General features: G+C 43.8%; 1 protein-coding gene across 1 annotated transcript in view; it reads right to left on the bottom strand.

Moving 5' to 3' along the window:
• CCDC68 (coiled-coil domain containing 68) overlaps positions 1-5,680 on the bottom strand; it is a 41,506-nt gene extending 35,826 nt beyond the window's left edge. Inside the window, exon 1 of the mRNA XM_075854980.1 lies at positions 5,330-5,680. Coding sequence (XP_075711095.1) covers positions 5,330-5,372 — 43 coding nt within the window. The 5' untranslated portion in view covers positions 5,373-5,680. The remainder of the gene's footprint in view (positions 1-5,329) is intronic.
• Between the last annotated feature and the right edge of the window lie 20,118 nt (positions 5,681-25,798).

Consider the following 25,798-nt stretch of genomic DNA (forward strand, 5'->3'; position numbering starts at 1 on the left):
TGCTTATCTTCAGATGAAACAATGTATCGTGTTATCCCCATTAATACACGGTTGTACTAATCCCTTCGGAGTGGGATTAGTACAACCATGGACTAGTTGATCCGCTGTGTGCAGGTAACGGTTGTTTTTGCATCACATTTAATAAGATTATATATTCTGTATTTACATCGTCCTCTGATACATAACGTTTTCTTAGAAGTCAATACCCTATTTACAACACAATGACGGCTCAATATCATAGAACGATCTGTGACTCAGTAACCAAGTGACAGCAACTCCTGATTTGTCATTGAATATGATTTACAATCTATTGTTCACCTACAAAACCAGATAAAACCAGCTTGTCATAGTTCATAGGTTGTACAGAGCTGAACAGCAAATTCATGGCAGATCATAATCCACACTGAAGATACCTGGAAGTGATATACAGCATTTTGCAGTATTTCCATTGATCCGTCTTGTGATCTTAGGAGGAGCACACCTTGAGTTCATCTTACCATCAGTTACGGCCAAACGTGTGTAACCATCTTCAGACTCAAAGGCCTGTGTAATGATGGGGGTAGGGAAACAGACAAGTGAGCCCTAATCTACCCGCCACTCAGTCCCTGCCTACTTGCAACGACCCGCCCTAGGCGACGGGGTACAACTGGGCGACGGTCCCTACGCTCAATAAGTACACGGCAGACAAACAGACAAGGGTACACAGAAGCAAGGGAAAAGGGGCAGTTGCCCACAGCAACACCGTGAGCAACAAGAGTGGTGAACGAGCCGAGTCAAACCAGGAGTGTACGAGGTACCAAACGCAGAGCAGGAGAGTAGTGAACAAGTCGAGTCAAACCAGGAGTGTACGAGATACTAAACGCAGAGCAGGAGAGTAGTGAGTAAGCCAGGGTCAATATGAAGCAGGGTCAAATACTTCAGGAAGCTGCAGCAGGGCCAGGAAACCAAACGAGAAGAATCACAAGCAAAGGAGGAACAGGAAAGGCAGGTACAAATAGACAGAGGGCGGGAGCTAGCTCCGTCTGGCCAGGCTGTGACAGGCTCTCCCACTCCCAAGCCTGCCATCCTGAGTGGTGGAAGATGGAGTCAGTCCCACAGACATAGAAGCAGGTGCAGACTGATTACCCATGGGCGTAGACACAGAAGCTGAGCCTGGCAGATCCTTAACAGCCTGCAAGTAAATATGCTTCTATATTTAGTCTACAAAGAGTAAAGCCATGTTTGACTGCTGGCTAGATCCTCATGGGCGGGCCTTAGGTTAGAATGAGCTCTGAGTAGGGCATTTATTGGCCATTTCTCCATTTCCCCATTGTAAAACACAAACCACAGTTATTTCAAGTCAAAAATATAGCTGCCCTTAGAGATGAAAATGTGTCAAATCCAGTGACTAGAGAAATCATATATTAAAACAATAGATAGATAGGAAATAAATAGATATGGCATAGATAGATACTAGTTTTACCATGTCCCCGTCCCTGACTGGTGAGATGGCCGCTGGTTGCCGCATCCAGGCGGAGACCCAGTGACATGGTGGCCGGGATTACGGAAACAATCGAGCTGGCTGAGCTACGCTGTTACTGGAATCCCAATCAACTCCGCACTGATGGATCTGGCGGCCAGCAGGGTAGGGGTTGGAGGACCAATCTCGAGATAGGTGCGGATCCCAGAGCTGGCACCCGAATCTATTAGACGTTAAAACATCTCTATCAGATACAAGAAAGTAACATTAGAGTATGGCTACGTCTACACAGGTCGAATTTGCTGCAAAAACTTCCACAGCTAATCCAACCCAGAATCCGCAGGGAAATCTGCCAGAAAATCTGCACCAAATTGTGCTGATTTCAGTGCGGATTTTGTAGCGGATTTTCCTCTGCAGAAGACAATCGTTGGAAAGAAACTCCACTATACTCTCCTCCCCTTGCTCTCCCATGGCAACGCATCTCTGGTCCCCCTGCTGGTCTCGGTGCACCCAGCCTCCGGCGATGGTTTGGTCACGTCACACCATCACTCGAGGCCGGGTATACAGAGACCAGCCTGGGGACGCGTTGCCATGGGAGCGCAAAGGGAGTATAGTTTTGCTGCGGATCCGCAGATAAACGGCAACATTTAGGTTTTGTTTTGGATTTGGAATTTTCCATTAAACTCAATTGCTGCAGATTTTCCACAGTAATTTCCGCTGATTAGGCTACATTCACACAACAGTGAATAAAAATGGCCATTAGAAACTGATCAACTGTCAGTTTTTCGTGGCCATTTTGCATCAGTGTCTCCATATTTTCATCCATTTCCAGTCCGTCTGTCCATTTCTAATGGCCGTTTGCCATCCGTTTTTCATGGCCGTTAAAAAAAAAGGATGGATTTAATTTGTCCGTTTTTTTTGTCCCAACCCCCTAAAAACACCACAGTGCCCATGTAGATAGTGCCACAATGTCCCTGTAGATAGTGCCACAGTGCCCACTGTAGATAATGCCCACATAGTACCACAGTGCTCACATAGTGCCACAGGTCCCAAATATAAAGGAATATAGTGCCCACATATAAAGTGCCAGTGCCCACATAGTGCCAAAGTGCCCATGTATATAGCACCAGTGTCCCGTGTAGATAGTGCCACACCCCCATATAGCACTCTCCCTGTAGATAGCACACCACCTGTAGATACCACCCCCCTTGTCGATAGCACCCGCCTCCCCTGTATATAGCGCCAATGTAGCTCACTATAGGAGAATCCTCTGGCCGGAGATTCCTCATAGACGGAGCCCCTGATGTCTTTGTCCATATTTGGACAGTGACGTCAAGAGAGCGGAATCCCCTGCCAGAGCGGACCGGGGATTCCACTCCAGGAGTAACCCCTTGACGTCACTGTCCATATATGGATAGTGACGCCGGGGGCTTCTCTAGGTGCGGAATCCCCTGCCAGAGCTGGATCTGTCCGCCGGGGATTCCGCTCCTACTGGGAGCTACAGTGGCGCTATCTGCGTGGGATAGGCGGGGGGCTTGCTATCTTCAGGCAGGGGGTGCTATCTACATGGAGGGGTGCTATCTACAAGACTGAAGTCCCCGGCCAGAGATCTTGCCATACTCTGGCCGTTGTTGAAAGCCCGACATCACTGTCCTTCTATGGACAGTGCTGTCAAGTGCTTCCCCAGGCTCAGCGCTCAAAGTAGCGCTGTGTGCGGGTAATCCTCGGCCAGGATCAGTTTTTACCGGCCGTTACAAGGATTGATTACAAAAAAACGTCCGGTAAAAACTGATCGATTGACTTCTATAGGAGCCGTCTGGCCGTGAAAACGGACAAAAATAGGACATGTCCTACTTTTTGACGGTCAATGTTCACGGGCCGTTAGAAAATATCCGTCACACGTCCGTTTTTCACTGTCGTGTGAATGTAGCCTTAGGCTATGTTCACATCTGCATCAGAGTCTCTGTTCGCAGATTCCATCATATTTGCAGGAAAAAATGGCGCAGCATGCAGCACTATTTTGTCCTGCAAAATGACGAAAACCATGATCGAAGCCGACGGAACTCATTAAATTCAATGGCTTCCATTGGCCCCATCAGCATTTATTATGCCACAGATCCGTCATTTCCGTTTTTATTGTTCTACTAAGCAAAGCAGAACAACGGAAAACCTAAGCCTAACGGTCTTAGACGACTTCTTGCTTGTTCTTTTTTCTAGTATGTTTTGTATTTATGCTGCAATGTAAAAATGATCACTTTGAGGTCAGACAACAATCTCATTGTACGCGGGTACAAGGCTGTATAATGAGGTTCTATATAAGTATCCATCGCCTCCATCTGGGAGGGACCTATAGCAGTGTTCATCCTGATTGTCTAAGTTTATGAATAGAATGCCAGGCCAGCAGTTAAGACTGACACTTGGACCTACAAAGTAGGAGAAAGGGAGAATGTAAGGCTGGGTGGCAAATCCTGTATACAGTGTAATGGCTGACATCAGGGATTGTCACCTGCTGACCCAAGCAGTTCATTTAACGGTGAATTTTAAATACTAGATTACCATATTAATACTTAGTCCAACAGGAAGGAGGCACTGAGTGCCACTCTGCTGCGCTGCACACATGATATATTGTTGTATTGCACAATTTCAGGAAGTAACAGCATTCACACAGATTCTCTTATCATTCCTATGACCTTTTCCACTGAAAAGGAAGGGCTAAAGCTGAAAATAATAAACTGTGGATCGTGCAAAGCAAAAACACTGACATGGAAGGCTGGAACTTGTAGTACCCCAACAGGAACAATGCAGAATATCCGTGAATGACTTCAAGCGCACGCTATGTGAAACATGGACTGTCCACAAGATGGCCATAACAGGTTCACCTAATGGATGCTAAAGAAATTTACTTTCGGCCGAGATGTGCAACTGAAAACCGTGTTACCACAAATTTGGCGCGGTTTTCAAATCGATTATTATTGGCTGCTCAATTTTTCAGATTAACAGCAGTTTTACCCACAAAATCGCATGGCCATTAACAATTCAATTGAAAACCGCACCTATTTGTGGTAAAACCGCCTTGAGCTGTGCTTTCTGGCAGTCACTACGTGTGGTCTTACCCTTAGTGCGGTCCCTTGTAGCAGCGCCTGCATAAGGCCAAAACCTCACTCACTTGTGGTGGCCAATAGGTGCATGATTAAGATGGGTATTATAGTAAAAATTGTACAACCATTGGCCACCGCAAGGGTTTCGGTCGCATGCCAACGCTGCTACGGGTGACCTTACCTTTACTGTGTTCACCATCCATAGGGCATATAGGTGGAGCTTTAATAAATTTTGATTGGTCAAAAACAACAGATAGTTACCCCCTCACTGTGCACTATCCTAACTTCTAAATTCTGGTGCAGCCCCCAAACTTCCAATATGCACCCCTATATAAAGAGCACCTGTCTATTGTTCCCTGTTATCAGCCGGTTCAGGCTGATTGTAGTGTTCTTCAATGAAAAAATAGACACATTTACAAACACATATCAGCAATTCCTCTATTAACGCAACAGGGTGAAAATAGGATTACTGGCCCTTTAATTGACAATCCCACTTACCCCTTTCTGCACTCACCTCGTCCAGTCCCCCTGATGAACTAGGTGATCGCCCATCAGACCTATTACCTGGTGTTTATTCAGTAGAACTGACAGGTGGTAACGCCCCCTACTGACACACTCACCTGTAATATTTACAAGTTTCTATAGATTTTTATTTGTCTCTGTTAACCCTTTTAAAAAAATACATTCCTTGAAATCCTGCAGCACACTTAACCCCTTTTTACGCCACCCCAGATGTAAATAAGGTAGTGCTGCCACAGCTGGAGAGCCGTACCTGTAGCGCAGGAGTCCATGGTGGACCGGTCTAGTTGCCGCATATCTGGTCATAGCACCGTGTCATAGTACGTGCGCCCTGGTGGCATCTAGCAAGGGTTAAAAATATAAGATCTTCCGGACTGTGAGAGCGGCTTCTCAAGGCAGAATCCTCATTAGAAGGTCCCTTTTAACTCTTTCCTTTCCAGAGCGCACAGCGAGGAGGGAGCACTGGTGAACAGGTATCCCGACCAACCACTCCCAGGATCGACCCGGCAGCCGAGAGTTCAAGGTTCGGCTCTCCGCGGTGTGACTCTTTTCTCTGCGTCTCATCCAGGAACACGAATGTCGTTCTCTCATCTGCGAATATGAATGAGACTTCCCAGGAGTCGGTGACATCATCCCTGATACAACACGTTCCACTGATTTCCCTACACAGCCCCGTCGTACAGGTGTGGCCTGGAGGATTTCTACGTATAGCAGAGCAGGTTTGTCCTGGGTGACACCTTATCTGATGCATACCAAGAGGCAGCGGCCGTACGTCCATGAATTCACGGCTACAAATTACCCTGTGATAATTATCATGTTAATAAGATAACAAGGTTTTATGTAAACCTTCCGTCTTGTATTACGCTATTAGATACATTGTCAATTTATATTTCATTTTATCGAAATATTTTACATTCTATTTATTACCATATATTTCTGCATGTTATGATCTAGTTACAGGTCTATAAGGTTTATGCTTTATATATAAAATCAGAATATATTATAGGGCTCTGTTTATATCGTTTTTTTTTTCCCGTCATAACTATGAACACCTTGGCGGAACCCAATGTGGTTCGTCAGGTGCCGCTGGTGTCCGTTGTGCCCATTATAAACGGAAGCCACAACGCAGATGTGAATAAAGCCTGACAGAAAAAAGTTTTCAACCCCCTCCCTACACAGGCACAAAGAATTGAAGAAAATTTTATACAAAATTAAAACAATTCTAGTGTTGGGAATGTGACGTAAGTAGGATACCGGGATGAATTCAGACACGATAAGTTTTCCCACCGTAAGCATTGGTTAGATAGGTCATTAATGTCTTGGTGAGGGTTCGGGACTATCGATGATGTCTAGAACCAAGGGGCAACGATGTTTGGTAAAGTACAGTGGACCCTTTGGCTTTATACAAATCAGTCCCCCCCCCCCCCCAGTCATGGCACTGCATACGAATTGCAACACAGCCCCATTCACTTGGGAAGGGTAGAGGTGACGTGGTTCCTATCTCACTACGGCTCCCTGAATATCAAATTTGCTTGAATTAAGTTCTCATGTGCCAGCGATGTTCCTAAATAAAAATATTTTGGTTCAGACAGCAACCGAATGGGAACTGGGAGTCAACGACGTTGGATCGCATATGTAATGTTTAATCTATAGCAGCCTGGAAGTCACACGCTAGAAAAAAAAAATCCAAGCAGGAGCAGCAAGATAAAGAAGAAAGAACAGGGACTATGCATTTCTATGAAGCCTGGGTGACTATGTGACTACCTGAAAGGTCCATAGCTGCTAAAAATGGCTGTTGTAACTCCTGGGATCACCTATAGGAGGAAGATGAAGTCAAGAGAATAACTGGCTGCTCAAAATTATACTAATAATAATACAAATTATAACTTGGAAAAAGGCACAGCACACAATAATAAAACAAAGACAGTTCTCCGCATGTCTTACATGTTCTGAATATGAGTTGCTATGGTCCGTGAGTTTATATTGTATTTTAACCTGGGAATAGTTGGTGAGATGTTCTTGTATGAATGGTATGAGATCTCCCAGTTTGTAGTCTCTCTACTCTGCTGTCTCCGTTTTATAGGATTACATATTCCAGCATACTGGAAAATCTCCTTGTGTGATATTGTGGCTTTCTGATCATCAATTTCCCATCACCAACCCAAATTAAGAATCTGTACAATTTATGAAACTGTATTTGGCTAAAGTTCTACCTTCTAGTTGAAGATCTTCTGACCATTGTTTTCAATCTGTATTGATTTTTAACTATATGTAGTTCCCATAGTATAGTGCAGCTCCCATGGTTCGTTATGTGGATTTTTTTTAATATACAGAATATACCGTCCAGAAACCCTCACATAAAAATTGTGCCCTTGATCACCCTCTATAGGCCCTTTGGAATTTTCAGACATTATGCTCCAGAGCTGCATTTACAATTCTGTTATTTGGAAACAGTCAACAGGCATGCCATCAGACACAAAGCTAACAGCTTACCTCATCTTCTATAATGTAGGGGAACAGTAATTTTTTTTCTATATTAGATGACTGTACATTGCCTGGTGTAAAGATGACACTTTCCGAGAATGCAAAGCATCAGAGCAAGCTCGGTGCAGATGTTGATCCAGCAAAGAATGCTGGGAGATTTTAGCTCTGAAGCCTGCAGAATTGTGAATGCAGCTCTGGGGTATAATACATGCTGTAGCTCAGAATCCGTACCAGATAAGTAATGTAATGTATGTACACAGTGACTCCACCAGCAGAATGAGTTTTGCTCTGGAGTAAAATACAGGGTGTAACTCAGGATCAGTACAGGATAAGTAATTTAATGTATGTACACAATGACTCCACTAACAGAATAGTGAGTGCAGCTCTGGAGTATAATACAGGCTATAATTTAGGATCAGTACTAGACAAGTAATGTAATGTATGTACACAGTGACTCCACCAGCAGAATAGTGAGTGCAGCTCTAGAGTATAATACAGGCTGTAACTCCGGGTCAGTACATTATAAGTAATGTAATGTATGTACACAGTGACTCCACCAGCACAATAGTGAGTGCAGCTCAGGAGTATAATACGGGTTGTAACTCAGGATCAGTACAAGATAAGTAGTGTAATGTATGTGCACAGTGACTCCGACAGCAGAATAGTGAGTGCGGCTCTGGAGTATAATACAGGATGTAACTCAGGATCAGTACAAGACAAGTAATGTAATGTATGTACACAGTGACTCCACCAGCAGAATAGTGATTGCAGCTATGGAGTATAATACAGGCTGTAACTCAGGATCAGTACATGATAAGTAATGTATGTACACAGTGCCTCCACCAGCAGAATAGTGAGTGCCGCTCTAAAGGAAAAATACAGGCTGTAACACAGGATCAGTACAGTATAAGTAATGTAATATACGGTATGTACACAGTGACTCCACTAGCAGAATAGTGAGTGCAGCTCCGGAGTATAATACAGGCTGTAACACAGGATCAGTACAGGATAAATAATGTATATACACAGTGACTCCACCAGCAGAATACCGAGTGCAGCTCTGGAGTATAATACAGAATGTAACTGAGGATCAGTACATGATAAATAATGTAATGTATCTACACAGTGATTCCACTAGCAGAATAGTGAATGCCGTTCTAGAGTATAATACAGAATTTAACTCAGGATCAGTACAGGATAAGTAATGTCATGTATGTACACAGTGACTCCACCAGCAGAATAGTGAGTGCAGCTCTGGAGTATAATACAGGATGTAACTCAGGATCAGTACAGGATAAGTAATGTAATGTATGTAATTGTAAGAATGTAAGAATGTGTTTTATTAGCATAAAGAAGAGGTCGGTCCGACCTCAAAACACGTAGCTACTGTTCTTTTAAATTAATTATTAAAGCACAAGACTTTTAAAGAATGCTCTGGTTTGGAATTATTCTTTTCCACGAGTTAACCTCTCGACCACTCCATCTGAACGAGGCGTCCCCATCCTGGGTGCGGGCTCACCGGACAGTGCTTAAGTGGATTCATCTTTTTCTTCTGTTCTACACTAGTACTAGTACAAGTAATGTATGTACACAGTGACTCCACCAGCAGAATAGTGAGTGCAGCTCTAGAGTATAATACAGGCTGTAACTCCGGGTCAGTACATTATAAGTAATGTAATGTATGTACACAGTGACTCCACCAGCACAATAGTGAGTGCAGCTCAGGAGTATAATACGGGTTGTAACTCAGGATCAGTACAGGATAAGTAGTGTAATGTATGTGCACAGTGACTCCGACAGCAGAATAGTGAGTGCGGCTCTGGAGTATAATACAGGATGTAACTCAGGATCAGTACAAGACAAGTAATGTAATGTATGTACACAGTGACTCCACCAGCAGAATAGTGATTGCAGCTATGGAGTATAATACAGGCTGTAACTCAGGATCAGTACATGATAAGTAATGTATGTACACAGTGCCTCCACCAGCAGAATAGTGAGTGCCGCTCTAAAGGAAAAATACAGGCTGTAACACAGGATCAGTACAGTATAAGTAATGTAATATACGGTATGTACACAGTGACTCCACTAGCAGAATAGTGAGTGCAGCTCCGGAGTATAATACAGGCTGTAACACAGGATCAGTACAGGATAAATAATGTATATACACAGTGACTCCACCAGCAGAATACCGAGTGCAGCTCTGGAGTATAATACAGAATGTAACTGAGGATCAGTACATGATAAATAATGTAATGTATCTACACAGTGATTCCACTAGCAGAATAGTGAATGCCGTTCTAGAGTATAATACAGAATTTAACTCAGGATCAGTACAGGATAAGTAATGTCATGTATGTACACAGTGACTCCACCAGCAGAATAGTGAGTGCAGCTCTGGAGTATAATACAGGATGTAACTCAGGATCAGTACAGGATAAGTAATGTAATGTATGTAATTGTAAGAATGTAAGAATGTGTTTTATTAGCATAAAGAAGAGGTCGGTCCGACCTCAAAACACGTAGCTACTGTTCTTTTAAATTAATTATTAAAGCACAAGACTTTTAAAGAATGCTCTGGTTTGGAATTATTCTTTTCCACGAGTTAACCTCTCGACCACTCCATCTGAACGAGGCGTCCCCATCCTGGGTGCGGGCTCACCGGACAGTGCTTAAGTGGATTCATCTTTTTCTTCTGTTCTACACTAGTACTAGTACAAGTAATGTATGTACACAGTGACTCCTCCAGCAGAATAATGAGTGCAGCTCTGGAGTATAATACAGGATGTAACTCAGGATCAGTACAGTATAAATAATGTAATGTATGTACACAGTGACTCCTACAGCAGAATAGTGAGTGCATCAGTAACTCAGGATCAGTACAGGATAATTAATGTCATGTATTTCTAAAGTGACTCAACTCTTTATGTAGAATAATTCTATTTGTAAACTGTAAAAGTGTGTTCCTGGGAAAATGTGGTGACAACTAATAAGACCGGGAGCGTAGATATAAGGGTGATTGGTAGGGCACATGTGTCATGGGTGCTGGATGCCAGAAGGGTGCCACTCTGGTGAATTGCTTAGCTACAACTCTGAATATGGCTACCATAGCGGAATGGCATATTTGCTCAGTTATACAGCCTTATGGGAGTGCTGTATCGCTGCATAATTTTCCCTTCCAAAGTTTTTCAAAACTTGACATAAGAGGATGACTCAAGGATTTAAATTAACTGGTGATTATATATTATTTTATGGCCAGGGACGTATCTACTGTATCCTGTTGTGTCGCACACGGCCCTGGTACCTGAGGGGATCCAAAGGCAGCTCTGTCACATAAGATGACACCGGTATTATAAATGGCACATTGCAGGTGGAGGTCCGGTTATAGAGTTTACATTGGGGTCAAGGACTTTAAGTTATGCCTCTAATTATAGGAAAATGCTATGTAATTGATGCCGCCTACTAATTATTATTTTTTAATATTAGCCAGGCACTGAAATAAAGAGAAGCATAAACGTAGTTACAATACTACAACAGTATAAACGTTGAACGCCCCTTGATAAAGCCATCCACGCGAAACGCGCTTCAGGGTTTCTTCACCTTGGAGCCACTGGACACTTGGAGCGACATGGGTTAGTTACTCATTCATTCTCTCATAATCCTCTATCACAGTTGTAGTATGGGAATTTTCTCCCTGGAGGTTTAGAAGCGTCAAGTATGATTGCTGGCGCCCTATTGATTTGAGTGCTTGAATGCTACTCAGCAGTGTTACAAATTACCATTTCCTCCACAGATATCACCGTAGTATATACACTGTCTGTGTTGCGATCTGCTGTGTGAATTACTTCTGCATACCCCTTGTTAAGATAGAATATTGCCATTTTAGCTACTTCAGATATGGGTATTTAGTCCTCTGTAATAGAGCTTATTTCTTGGCATCTATGTGTTTTCCTGTCCTATGTGTAGCTCATATATAGTTGTCCGATTTGAGCTCTCAATTTTATTATTTTATGTTGTACTTGTCCAATAAAGTTTGAACTTTTCTATGCCTATGGCATTTAAAACCAATATAGTATACGACTCCTTTCTTTCTTTTTGTTTCTAACAGTATAAACGTTCCTATCTTTATGAGAATATCCGCTCACTTGTTCTCTTGTGAAAGTATTCATTGTATCACTGAGAGCGCGGAGCAGGTCTGGGCGTACTCGCTGCAATATGTCCTGGCTACCACCCAAACAACCTCTCTAATAATCCACAGGCGGTGCATGGGCGAAATCCAGATGTTGCAGTTGCACCCAGGCCATGGTGCCTGTGAGGGCCCAAAGGCCACGGTGCAACATTAGAAAACGTTATTATTGGGAATGGCACATGGTAGGGCAGAGGAAGGGGGGCTACCTCCGAACCATCGCGGATTCAGCGGCACAGTCCCGGATTCCGATTACAGTATACAGTTGAACCCAATGCTGAAGTGGAGGAGCAGAGGGAGCTCCTCCGCTCGCCGAGGACTCCCCAGGCACAGAGCTACATTAAGCGCTGTGCTTGGGGAAGCCCTTGATGTCACTGTCCATGTATGGAAAGTGACATCAGTGGCTACTGATTGAGCAGAATCCCCGTTGCCGATGATCTGGCCAGGGATTTCACACCTAAAGGAAACCCCTGAGGTCACTCTCCATATATTGACATTGACGTCAGGGGCTCCTCCTGGAGCAGAATCTCTGGCCAGAGTCAGAAAACAGGGATTCCGCTCAATGGGTAGCCACTGACGGCACTGACATCAGAGCTTCCCTTTAGGAGCGGAATCCCTGGCCGATGCTCTGGCTGGGGATACCGCTCCTAGAGGGAGTCGCAATGGAGCTATGTACAGGGGGGTGGCATTATCTTCAAGGAGGGTGTGGCATTATCAACATGGACACTGTGGCACTATATGGGGAACTATCTACATGGTCACTATCTACATGGGCACTGTGGCACTATCTACAAGGGCACTGGCACTAAGGGCAGCTAGGGGGGGCATTATGCTGTATCGGGCAGCTATGGGGGCATTATACTGTATGGGGCATCTGTGTGGGTATTATACTGTATGGGGGCATTATACTGTATGAGGCAGCTATGGGGGCATTATGCTCCATGGGAGCAGCTATGGGGCATTATGCTGTATGGGGGAATTTGTTTGGGCATTATACTGCATGGGGGCATCTGTGGGGATTATACTATATGGGAGAATTTGTCTTGGCTTTATAATGTATGGGTGTATCTACGGGGGCATTATACAGTATGGTGGCAGCTATTTGGCATTATACTGTGTGGGGGCAGCTATTTGGCATTATACTGTGTGGGAGGCACTATGGGAGCATGATACTGTGTGGTCTGAACAGGGTGTGTATAGGCGGCGATTGGTTGGGAATAGAGCATGGCTTAAAAGGGGGTTGTCCCTCTTTGTGATACTTGAAAGTCGGGCTGTATGGGGGGGGGGGGGGGCTGAAATAGATTTTTGCATTTGAGCCCAGGAGCTTCAAGTTTTGCCTTTGATTAGTGCAGTGTACCATCTCAGTGCAATAGCTGGTCAATCTCTGGCTCCTGTGTGCCAGCAGTGGACTGTTTCTTTACATATCACTGTTTCTTGCAGTACACAATCATTCTGCCCTTGTTGTAATGGAAATCCGCTCTCCATCTACTAATTTTCTGCTGTGCTTGTGTTTATACAAAGCCGTTATTGTGAAGTAGCAGTGCTGCAGTGCAAAGAATGAGGAAGAGACAGAGCAGCACCTTGGACAGGAAGTAGATTTCAGATTACCGTAGACTCCCATTAGACAATACAGCACTTACTATATTTATTATTATAGTTCTCGGGACAGGGCTAAGAAGAAACGGAAGAAAATTTACAGTAGGTAAATATTACCCAAAAGACCACAACTGGCAGAGGGCAGGAAGGCGTTAAAGGGCTTGTCCAGCTATTATTAAATGCAAAACCGGCTGCCAAGTCCTCATTTGAAATCAGTGGTCTTTGCAATGACACTGGATTTGGGGCTATTATCTGGATGACAGATTTATGGGGTCACTCTATGGCAGGTACTGTAAATAGAGGTGCTCAATGTCTTGTACGTTATATGGGGGCACTTGGGCACTGTTACAGTGAGTGCTACGGAGCTTGATTCTATTGAAGTGGATGGGGCTGAGCTGCAATACTGCACACAACCTGTGGACAAGTGTGGCACTGTTTTGGAAGAAAGTAACCATGTTTTCCTAATCCTGTAGAACCCCTTAAATTTCACATATGATCCTACTTTATCAGCATTTCTTATAGACAGTTTATTGTGAAGTGGTGGCTTAAAGGGATTGTCCACTTAGCCAATCTCATTTAGTTAGAACAGTCCCTTAACAGTGAGATGATCACTGGTAGATCCCCAGCGATCAGCTTTAATCTATGGGGAAACCTGATAGCAAGTGCTCAATTCTCCTGTAGCGCCAGCACAGGATAAAAGATGCATTACACAGTGTCCATGGAATTGAATGGACTGTCCATGTAATGCACAAAGGTGCCGTGTCCTCCAGAGTGATTGATGATTTTTGTTGCTGCTTTCTGCTCTGGATTATAGATAAGAGTCATAAATTGGGGGACCCCAACCCTCTATTAAATCAAAATAGGGTAATTGGAATTATTTTTTTTAACCAGTCTTTAACAAATCCTTGCGTTCCGCTTTAGAAATAATTCCAAAATAGCCACAGCTCAATAATAATGAGAGACGCAGCGTAATGCTCTTAAACTACGGTATTGTTCTCCTCGCCTTCCCCCGCAGGCAGGTATCCCGTCTTCTCAGCCTCCTAAATTATAGCCTGCCTGCTCCTGTAATAACAGCTTTCCTGCAGCCGTACAAAGCAGCCAGATGACAGCTAATAGTATATAAAATCCATCTATTAAATACCGCTCTGATTTATAGCGGATCATGGACTCCGTAATCACTATAAATATTATAGACATGAAAAGAGATGATTTATTAGCTCCCGGTGACTCTGTAAGTGTCAATAAATCAAAATATGGGATGATCCTTTAATAAAATGCATCTAGTGCCAGTTATATTGCTCCTCTTTATCATTTTTTATGTTATTTTACTTGTCAACGCCTTAATCTCATTCTATAGAGTTAATATTTAGAAATTCCTTTAATCCGGCATTTGTTTGATAATCCGATAGAACAGCCATACAATGGGACGTTTTGCAAGACCCAATAACAGGACAACTCTGATTTAAAGTGATAGCAGCAGTTTTTGTCAGAATAAAATAATTTTACTGTATCTGTACACCCCCAAGCAGGGCCGGTTCTAGCTTTTCTGCTGCCTGAAGTAAAAATTGAAATGGCGCCCCCCAGATCTTGATTGACATGCCCCTGGCTGTTCTACATCACTGCCAGCCTCCTCTAACTCTTGCGGATGCGTCGTTGTCTTGTATTCCCATGGCATGTGCCGGGCAGAGTATATCTCTCTGCATGGTGCGTGCCAAAGTAGTACAAGGCAATGGCACGTCCGAGAAAGTTGGGAGAGGCTGCTATTGATGTATAACAGCCAGGGGGATGTCAATCAAGCATAGAAATGTGGGTTTGGAGGCAGGGCTCTGTGACTCTTCAGGATAGCGGCACCGCCCCATGGCCCCTTAATGAGTAATTAGTATATAGCGTGCACCGGATTAAAAGTTGAAAACAGCACAGAAAAACATGCAGTGGAATGTTTGGAAATATTATCAGGTCATGTATAATAGCATGGTGGTGGTTCAAGGGGTTAAAACTACCTGACAGGTTCCCATTAAATATACAATGAATTGAAAACAATTCCATCTGCCCTGCAATTTTGTTATTATAATTATATTCTATATAATTACAGCTCCAGAACCAAGCTCTGACATATACGGCTCCAGAACCAAGCTCATACATATATACAGCACCAGAACAAACCTCAGTGCATATATACAGCACCAGAACCAACCTCAGTGCATATATATACAGCCCCAGAACCAAGCTCAGTACATATATACAGCACCAGAACCCAACCCAGTACATATATACAATGCCAGAACCAAACTCAGTGTCACGGTCTATGGGTATGTGAACCCACTAGGCCGCACCGCCGTAGTGGGGAGGCAGCTGGCAGAGCAACAGAGCACCCAAACAATACAAAGTCCCGCTCTAGGGTACCAGAATAGTCCAGACAGTGGCCAAGGCTTTAGCACGGATGGAGGTGGGTGCAGCAGGTACGCCAGACGTGGCAGATGACAGCAGGTGCAGCAGGTTGCGCCAGACGTGGTGGATGACACTGGACGTGGCAGATGACACTGGACGTGGCAGATGACACTGGACGTGGCAGACAACACTGGACGTGGCAGATGACAGCAGGTGCAATAGGACACGACTCCAAAACTAACAGGCTCAGGAACAAGAACACAGCACGGGAAACAAAATACAGGTAGCAGGGCACGGGTAAAAACAGGAACAGGATAACACTAAGGGACCATTTGCAAGACTGACATAGGATAAACTAACAACGCTCAGGCAATGAGTGAAGGGGCAGGGCCCTTCTTATCGTCCACGGTGATCTGGGAGCAATCAGTCAAATCTAAAACATATGTGTGCTCTGGCTCTTTAAGGCCAGAAATTAGCTTGAGCGCGAACCCTAGTGGTCACTGCAGGACAGGACGGCCGCATGTGCTGGCATCTCTGGGGAGGAAGACGCCAGCAGGATGATTTCTGATTGACGTTACACTCAGTACATAAATACATCACCAGAACCAAGCTCAATTCATATATACCGCACCAGAACCAAGCTCAGTACATATATACAGCCCCAGAACAAAGCTCAGTACATATATACAACATGGGAACAAAGCTCAGTACATATATACAACACCGGAACCAAGCTTAGTACATAAATACAGCACTAGAACCAAGCTCAGTACATATATACAACACCAGACCCAAGCTCAGTACATGTACACATCATAACAACTGTAAGGGCCGCGGTCGCAGACCGCCGCCTTCCGTTAACTGCGGACGGCTGCGAGCACGGACCCCTCTCATCCTGCCAATGTCTCCCTCCCCGGAGACGCCAGCATATACGGCCGTTCTGCCCTGCAGTGACCACTAGGGTGACCACTAGGGTGTGCGCGCAAGCTCGTTACTGGCCTGAAAGGGCCAGCATGCGCACATGTAAAGAATTAACTAATTATTCCCAGATCACTCTGCCCTTTCACTCCTTGCCTGAGCATTGTTGTGTATTCCCATGTTAGTGTTCTCATGCCCTGCTACCTCTATAAGTATCCCATGCTGTGTTTGTTCCTGTGCCCTTACTAGTGTTGGTGTTGGGTTGTGCCATCTGCTACGCCTGGTACCTTCCGGCATGTTTTGCATTACCTGCTGTCAAAGTTCCATCTGTGCCCAGCCGCTACTACTGTCTGGACTAATATAGGTACCCATGTGCTTGGACTTTGTATAGACTTCGTACACATATATTTAGCCAGCTGCTACTCCGCTATGGTGGTGCGGCCTAGTGGGTCCACATACCCACAGATCGTGACAATAACCAAGCTCAGTACATATATACAGTACCAGAACAAAGCTCAGTACAGATATACAGTACCAGAACCAAGCTCCGTACACATATACAACATCAGAACCAAGCTCAATGTTATGCCCGCAGTCGCTGACTACCGACACGTCCCACTTGCCGGCAGCCGAGACCTCAGGACTATATCTTCATGTCGGCGTCTACCTTCTCAGATACGCCGTCACACACGGCTGCAGCACTCTCCTGTGTCCCGTGGGGTGCGCACACGCTCACTCCCGGCCTGTCTAAAGTCTCCTAACCAACACAGTGAAAACCTGGACTTTAAAAAGGGCTCTGCCCTTACTCTCCTTGCCTGAGTGTTGTGAGTCATCCTGTGTGTGTCTATGCAAATAGTCCCTTAATTGTATCCTGCTACCAGTGTTCCTGTTTCCTGCTTCCCGTATCCTGCATCCTGTTGCTGTGTTTTGTTCTTGTTCCTAAGCCTATTGTTGGAGTCGTGTGTGCCTCATCTGATATCGTCTGCCACGTCTGGTGTCATCTGCCACGTCTGGTATCATCTGCCACGTCTGGTATCATCTGCTAAGTCCTGTGTCATCTGCCATGCCAAGCATTACCTGTGCCATGTGTCTGCTACTCCGAGCATCTGCCTGAACATACTCCCTGGTACTCTTGTCCGAGTGACTATTATTGACTATTGTTTGGCCAGCTATTTTTCCACATACCCCATAGCCATGACACTCAATACATAAATACATCACCATAACCAAGCACAGTACATAAATACAGCCCCAGAACCAAGCTCTGTACAAATATACAGTACAAGAACCAAGCTCAGTACATATATACAACACCAGAATGAAGCTCAGTAAATAAATACAGTACTAGAAACAAGCTCAGTGCATATATACAGCACCAGAACAAAGCTCAGTACATAGATACAATACTAGATCCAAGCTCAGTACATAAATATAACACCAGCACAAATACAGCTCAATTTAGTGCAACCCCTACCATATAGGTTTCTACAGTGTAAAACAACAGCTCCCAGCATGGCCCGAACAATGGTAAGGATATGCTGGGAGTTCCTGTTTCACAAAAACAATAATCATACTACCCATCATCTCACTGCAGATCATACGGTGACTACAGTACTGATTAGAGGCAGAATAAACATTTACATTAAGTTACTCACTGGTAACATCTTTTCAGATTCTAGTTTGTTTTTTTTTCTCTTTTCTTCTCCGTCCGGTCTAGACCTCTATGATGACTTCTGGCTACAGCCAATTTCTGCAGTTTGCCGCTCAGATGTCTTCAGTTTCTCACTTTTCAAAAATTTATGCACCAATAAACGTATATAAAATTCTCATGGTGCCATGCACTACGCCCCTAAATATAATGGCGCCATACACTGCACCTCTAATTATAATAGCGCCATACAATGTGTCCCTGGTTATAATAGCAACATACAATACACTGTGTCACACAGACACACACACACACACACACGGCTCCCTGTAGATAGTGCCCCCTGTAGATAGTGCCCTACATAGATTCCCCTGTAGATAGTGACCCCCATAGTGCTCCCTGTAGATAATGGCCCCCCATAGATCCCCCTGCAGAAAGTAGCCCCTGTAGATAGTGCCCCACATAGAGCCCTTATAAAGAGTGCCCCACATATAGCCCCCCTGTAGATAGTGCCCCACATATAGCCCCCCCGTAGTTAGTGTCTGCTGTAGATAGTGTCCCACATATAGCCCCCTGTAGATAGTGCCCCACATATAGCCCCCCTGTAGATAGTGCCCCACATATAGAACCCTCTGTAGATAGAGCCACACATATAGCGCCCTCTGTAGATAGTGCCCCACATATATCCTCCTGTAGATAGTGCCCTACATATAGCCCTCCCTGTAGATAGTGCCCAACATATAGCCCCCTGTAGATTGTGCCCCACATATAGCTTTCCCTGTGGATAATGCACCCTGTAGATAGTGCCCCACATATAGCCCCCCTGTAGATAGTGCCTCCTGTAGAAAAAGCCCCCCTGTAGATAATGCCACTCACACTTTTAAGAGAAAAAAAACACTTTACATACATTTTGTGGCAATGCAGGCCTGCTTTCTTCTGAGCAGGTCTGCTGGGGCAGAACGACGCAAGCAGCGTGATGAGGTAATCGCGCCACTTGCGTCATTGAAATGCGCTGAATGGCCGGGCAGCCATTTAGCGCTTATACATGTAATTGTATCTGCATCCTATAGACGCAGGTACAATTATAGTGCAGGAGGGGGTGGCGGCGGCTGGTTTCAATGGCGCCGCACCCTCAGAGAGGCAGCAGGCCGACGCCTGAGGCAAGAAGCTCATCTCCCCTGCCCCCAAGATTAAATCATTCCCTAATAATGGGGTTATAACCCAGCTTTCCTAGAAACAGATATCAAAAGAAGAAGACAACTCAAGGATTTATATTTACTGCTAGAATCCGCTGCCAATGTCTTTGCCAGATTAGTCACAATTGTAAAGGATCATAAAAATAGGGATCTATGAGGGTTTTGTGAGGTATGCAATCGTTTAATATGTAAGTTTAGGTTTGACAAAACTACTGTTTTCTGGCATCTGTGTCTATATAATTGCATAATAGCAAGGTCCCGTTTATAGCAGTATGGGGCATTATTATTATTTAACCGAATGCAGTGGCGTAGCTATAGGGGTGGAACACGTGGGAATTGCATTTTCAAGTAAATCGGGCCATTGAATTGATCTATTATAGCCAGGGCGTGAACATGTTCTTATGATTTATTTGGTAGTGTGTCTTTTAGCAGGGCCATATTTGGAGTTGATGCTGCCCTAGGCACTTTTAGTACTGACGACCCCGATAACGCAGCTTTTCAGCCACAAAAATCGCAACACGTGCCAAGTGTTGCTGGTTTTACCTCCCCAATGATTTCAATGGGGGAAAACCTGCTTTAGAAAACCAGCGACCGCACAGCATAAATTGACATGCTGCGAATTTTAAAAAAAACGCACCGCAGGTGAATTTATGAACGTTTTTCAGTGGGTTATTTATACACCTGTAAAAAAAAACAAAAAAAAATTAGTAACACTAATAAGTAAAAAAGCAAAACCATTATCATACTTACCTTCCTGGGTCTGTGACAGTAATCCATGCAGTGACAGCTCTAAGGGTATGTGCACACGACCTCTTTTCAGACGTAATGGAGGCGTTTTACGCCTCGAATTACACCTGAAAAGACGGCTCCAATACGTCTGCAAACATCTGCCCATTGCAATGGGTCTTACGATGTTCTGTGAAGACGAGCTGTCATTTTACACGTCGCTGTCAAAATACGGCGCGTAAAATTATGGCTCGTCAAAAGAAGTGCAGGACACTTTTTGGGACGTTTTTGGAGCCGTTTTCTCATAGACTCTATTGAAAACAGCCCCAAAAACGGCCGTAAAAAACACTGCAAAAATGCAGGGAAAAACGCTGCGAAAAACGCAACTCACTCAAAAAAGTCTGAAAATCAGCAGCAGTTTTTCCTCGAAAACAGCTCCGTATTTTCAGACGTATTTTGTTAATCGTGTGAACATACCCTAAGCTGTCATTTGTTAGTTTACATCACATGGCCCCAGGTTACCTCAGTGCATTGGACTACTTTTAAATGTAGGCCAATTAACTTAGGTAACTGGCAAAAACATGATATAAACTAACCAATGACAGCTTAGAGCTTGTAAGTGGCGCAGGATCACCGAGATGCGGAAAATTCTGACGCAGGTGACACTATAAACCTAGTACGGGGACTCCTTTAGATACAAAGCAAGTCCCTGCACTAGGAGATTCTAGGCTCCGAAATAATGCAAACACAGCAAGCTGCGATGCTCTGCGTGTTCTAACACCTTTCTATCATAGTCAGCAGTAACTTTTGTTTTTTAGCAATTTGTACTACACTGGCTCTTCTGTGAGATCGGACCAGACGGACTAGCCTCCACTCCCCACACACATCAATGAGACTTAGGCGCTCATGACCCTGCTGCTGGTTCACCGGTTGTGCTTCCTTCGACTTCTTTAGTAGGTAATAACCACTACATGCCGGGAACACCCCACAAGATCTGCCATTTTGGAGATGCTCTATCCCAGTTGTCTAGTCATCACAATTTGGTCCTTGTCCAAGTCACTCAGAACCTTACACTTGTCCATTTTGCCTTCTTTCAACAGATCAACTTCAAGAATTGACTGTTTACTTGCTGCCAAATATTTCCCCCCTCTTGACAGACACCATTGTAACCAAATAATCAATGTTACTTACTTCACCTGTCAGTGGTTCTAATGGTATGGCTGGACGTTGTGTGTGTGTGTGTGTGTATGTGTGTGTGTGTGTGTGTGTGTGCGTGTGTGTGTGTGCATGTATATAGGTGTGTACTTATGTATGTGTCTTTATGGGTATATATGTACACCGTGTTCCAAATTATTATGCACATTGGATTTAAGTGTAATAAACATTTAATTATTAGTTTTTCAATGAAACTCATGGATGGTATTGTGTCTTAGGGCTCTTTGGATTATTGTAATCAATCTCAGACACTTGTGATAATTAGTGTGCCAGGTGTGCCCAATCAAAGGAAAACTACTTAAGAAGGACGTTCCACATTATTAAGCAGACCACAGGTTTCAAGCAATATGGGAAAGAAAAAGGATCTTTCTGCTGCCGAAAAGCGTGAAATAGTGCAATATCTTGGACAAGGTATGAAAACATTGGATATTTCAAGAAAACTTAAGCGTGATCATCGTACTGTGAAAAGATTTGTGGCTGATTCAGAGCACAGACGGGTTTGTTCAGATAAAGGCATAATTAGGAAAGTTTCTGCCAGACAAATTAATAGGATTAGGAGAGCAGCTGCCAAAATGCCATTGCAAAGCAGCAAACAGGTATTTGAAGCCGCTGGTGCCTCTGGAGTACTGCGAACCTCAAGGTATAGGATCCTCCAGAGGTTTGCAAGTGTGCATAAAGCTATTATTCGGCCACCCCTAAACAATGCTCACAAGCAGAAACGGTTGCAGTGGGCTCAGAAATACATGAAGACTAATTTTCAAACCGTGTTGTTTACTGATGAGTGCTGTGCAACCCTGGATGGTCCAGATGGATGAAGTAGTGGATGGTTGGTGAATGGCCACCATGTCCCAACAAGGCTGCGATGTCAGAAAGGAGGTGGTGGAGTCATGTTTTGGGCTGGAATCATGGGGAGAGAGCTGGTAGGCCCCATTAGTGTCCCTGACGGTGTGAAAATGACCTCTGCAAAGTACGTAGAGTTTATGACTGACCACTTTCTTCCGTGGTACAAAAAGAAGAACCGTGCCTTCCGTAGCAAAATTATCTTCATGCATGACAATGCACCATCTCATGCACCATCTCATGCTGCAAAGAATACCTCTGTGTCATTGGCTGCTATGGACATAAAAGGAGAGAAACTCATGGTGTGGCCCCCATGTTCCCCTGACCTCAACCCTATTGTGAACCTTTGGAGCATCCTCAAGCAAAATATCTATGAGGGTGGGAAGCAGTTCACATCAAAACAGAAGCTCTGGGAGGTTATTCTGACATCCTGCAAAGATATTCAAGCAGAAACTATACAAATACTCACAAATTCAATGGATGCAAGAATTGTGAAGGTGATATCAAAGAAGGGGCGGGTTCACACATGGCGGAATTTCACTTAAATTCCGCTGCGGACACTCCGCAGCGTTAATCCGCAGCGGAGCCGTTTCTCCATTGACTTTCACTTTAATTTAGCAGTGTTCGTTTACACGATGCGTACAATTCCGCTGCGGAGCATAGGCTGCGGAGCGGAATTTGGTGTCCGCAGCATGCTCTGTCTGTTGCGGAGCAGTGGCGGACTGGTTGCGGACTCATGGCGGAATTTCTCCATTGACTTCAATGGAGAGTCAAAATTCCGCAATGAAGTCCGCAGATCTTATGTGTGCTGCGGAGCGTATTGTTTTTACTACCATGACATTTCTTCATTCTGGCTGGACCTATGTATTTCTAGGTCTACAGCCAGACTGAGGAAGTCAATGGGGCTCCCGTAATGACGGGAGCGTTGCTAGGAGACGTCTGTAAATAGTCACTGTCCAGGGTGCTGAAAGAGTTACGCGATCGGCAGTAACTGTTTCTGCACCCGGGACAGTGACTACCGATCTCAATATACATGTATCTGTAAAAAAAAATATAAGTTCATACTTACCGAGAACTCCCTGCGTCTGTCTCCAGTCCGGCCTCCCAGGATGACGTTTCAGTGTAAGTGACGGCTGCAGCCAATCACAGGCCAAGCACAGGCTGCAGCGGTCACATGGACTGGAGCGTCATCCAGGGAGGTCGGGCTGGATGCCGAAAGAGGGACGCGTCACCAAGACAACGGGCGGTAAGTATGAATTTCTTTGACTTTCACTAGGGAAAGTGCTGTCCCTTCTCTCTATCCTGCACTGAATAGGGAGAAGGGAAGCACTTTTCCTGCAGTCCGCAGCTGCCAGTCCGCATCAATTTTCTGCACATTTTGTGCAGATCCGCAGCCGTAATCCGCAACCCGGATTAGGTGCGGCATTGATGCGGACAGTTGCGGAGGAATTCCGCCATGTGTGGTCATGCCCAAGGGGTCCTATGTTAACATGTAACTTGGCCTATTAAAGGGGTTGTCCCAAGTTGACTCAAATATTTTTTTTAGACATTCTACGCAGGAAATGAATTTTAAAACATTTGGTGTTAAAAAAATGTAAAAATTCATTTCCTAAGTGCCTTTTTTTTACACTTGATAACTCAGCAAGTGCTGGTTATCTTTTCTAAAAAGGGGCGTGAGCGGCTCGATGTCAATCAAGCGGCTCGATGTCAATCAAGCCGCTCCGCTCTGCAGTGTGCGCGCTCCCGATGTTGCTAGATACTGTAGTTCTAGCAACATCGGGAGAATGTTCGTCTCAAGCGGGCATGGTAAGCCCGATTGACACGAACTTACCGTGAATGTCACCAACACTACACTACACTACATTCTCCCCGTTTCGGCAAACAACTTCTCTCTCCCCCCCCCCCCTGTCACTACATGTAATGTTTGTACCCGCCGCACCGGTGCTGCATCAGCACCCGGCGAACAACTAAAAATATATTAAAAAAATAAACTCACCTAAGACGTTCTAACGGCGCTCCGAACGGTCCCGTCACTTGCCATCTTCCTTCTTCTTGGCGCCGCTCGCATTCATAGTAACAATGCGTTGTGGCGCAGATGACGTAATCATATCAGGCACACGTGAGTTTATTTTTGTATGTATGTTGTCATGTATGTATGTTTGTATGTGCATGTAGGTATGTTGCGATGTATGTATGTTGTCATGTGTATATGTGCATGTATGTATGTTGTCATGTGTATATGTGCATGTATGTATGTTGTCATGTATGTATGTTGTCATGTATGTATGTTGTCATGTATGTATGTTGTCATGTATGTATGTATGTTGTCATGTGTATATGTGCATGTATGTTTGCATGTATGTAGTCATGTATGTATGTTGTCATGTTTGTATGTGTATATGTGCATGTATGTGTATATGTGCATTTATGTATGTTTTCATGTATGTATGTTTTCATGTATGTATGTTTTCATGTATGTATGTTTGCATGTATGTATGCTTGCAAGTATGTATGTTTTCATGTATGTATGTTTGTATGTATGTTGTCATGTATGTATGTTTGCATGTATGTATGTATGTATGTATGTATGTATGTATGTATGTTATGTTTGCATGTATGTATGTTTGCATGTATGTTTGCATGTATGTATGTTTGCATGTATGTATGTTTGCATGTATGTATGTTCTCAAGTATGTATGTTTTCATGTATGTATGTTTGCATGTATGTATGTTTGTTTGCATGTATGTATGTTTTCAAGTATGTATATTTTCATGTATGTTTTCATGTATGTTTGTATGTATGTATGTTTTCATGTATGTATGTATGTATGTTTTCATGTATGTATGTTTGTATGTATGTATGTATGTATGTATGTTGTCATGTATGTATGTTTGCATGTATGTATGTTTTCAAGTATGTATGTTTTCATGTATGTATATATGTGCATGCTTGTATGTATGGTTGCATGCAAGTATGTATATTTGCATGTATGTATGTATGTATGTATGTATGTTTGCATGTATGTATGTTTGCATGTATGTATGTTTGCATGTATGTATGTTTGCTTGTGTGTATGTTTTCATGTATGTATGTTTTCATGTATGTATGTTTTCATGTATGTATGTTGTCATGTTTGTATGTGTATATGTGCATGTATGTTTGCATGTACAGTGAGGGAAATAAGTATTTGATCCCTTGCTGATTTTGTAAGTTTGCCCAATGTCAAAGACATGAACAGTCTAGAATTTTTAGGCTAGGTTAATTTTACCAGTGAGAGATAGATTATATTAAAAAAAACAACAGAAAATCACATAGTCAAAATTATATATATTTATTTGCATTGTGCACAGAGAAATAAGTATTTGATCCCCTACCAACCATTAAGAGTTCAGCCTCCTCCAGACCAGTTACACGCTCCAAATCAACTTGGTGCCTGCATTAAAGACAGCTGTCTTAAATGGTCACCTGTATAAAAGACTCCTGTCCACAGACTCAATTAATCAGTCTGACTCTAACCTCTACAA

Source organism: Rhinoderma darwinii, chromosome 1 (genome assembly GCF_050947455.1).
Source record: "Rhinoderma darwinii isolate aRhiDar2 chromosome 1, aRhiDar2.hap1, whole genome shotgun sequence".
Classification (NCBI taxonomy): domain Eukaryota; kingdom Metazoa; phylum Chordata; class Amphibia; order Anura; family Rhinodermatidae; genus Rhinoderma; species Rhinoderma darwinii.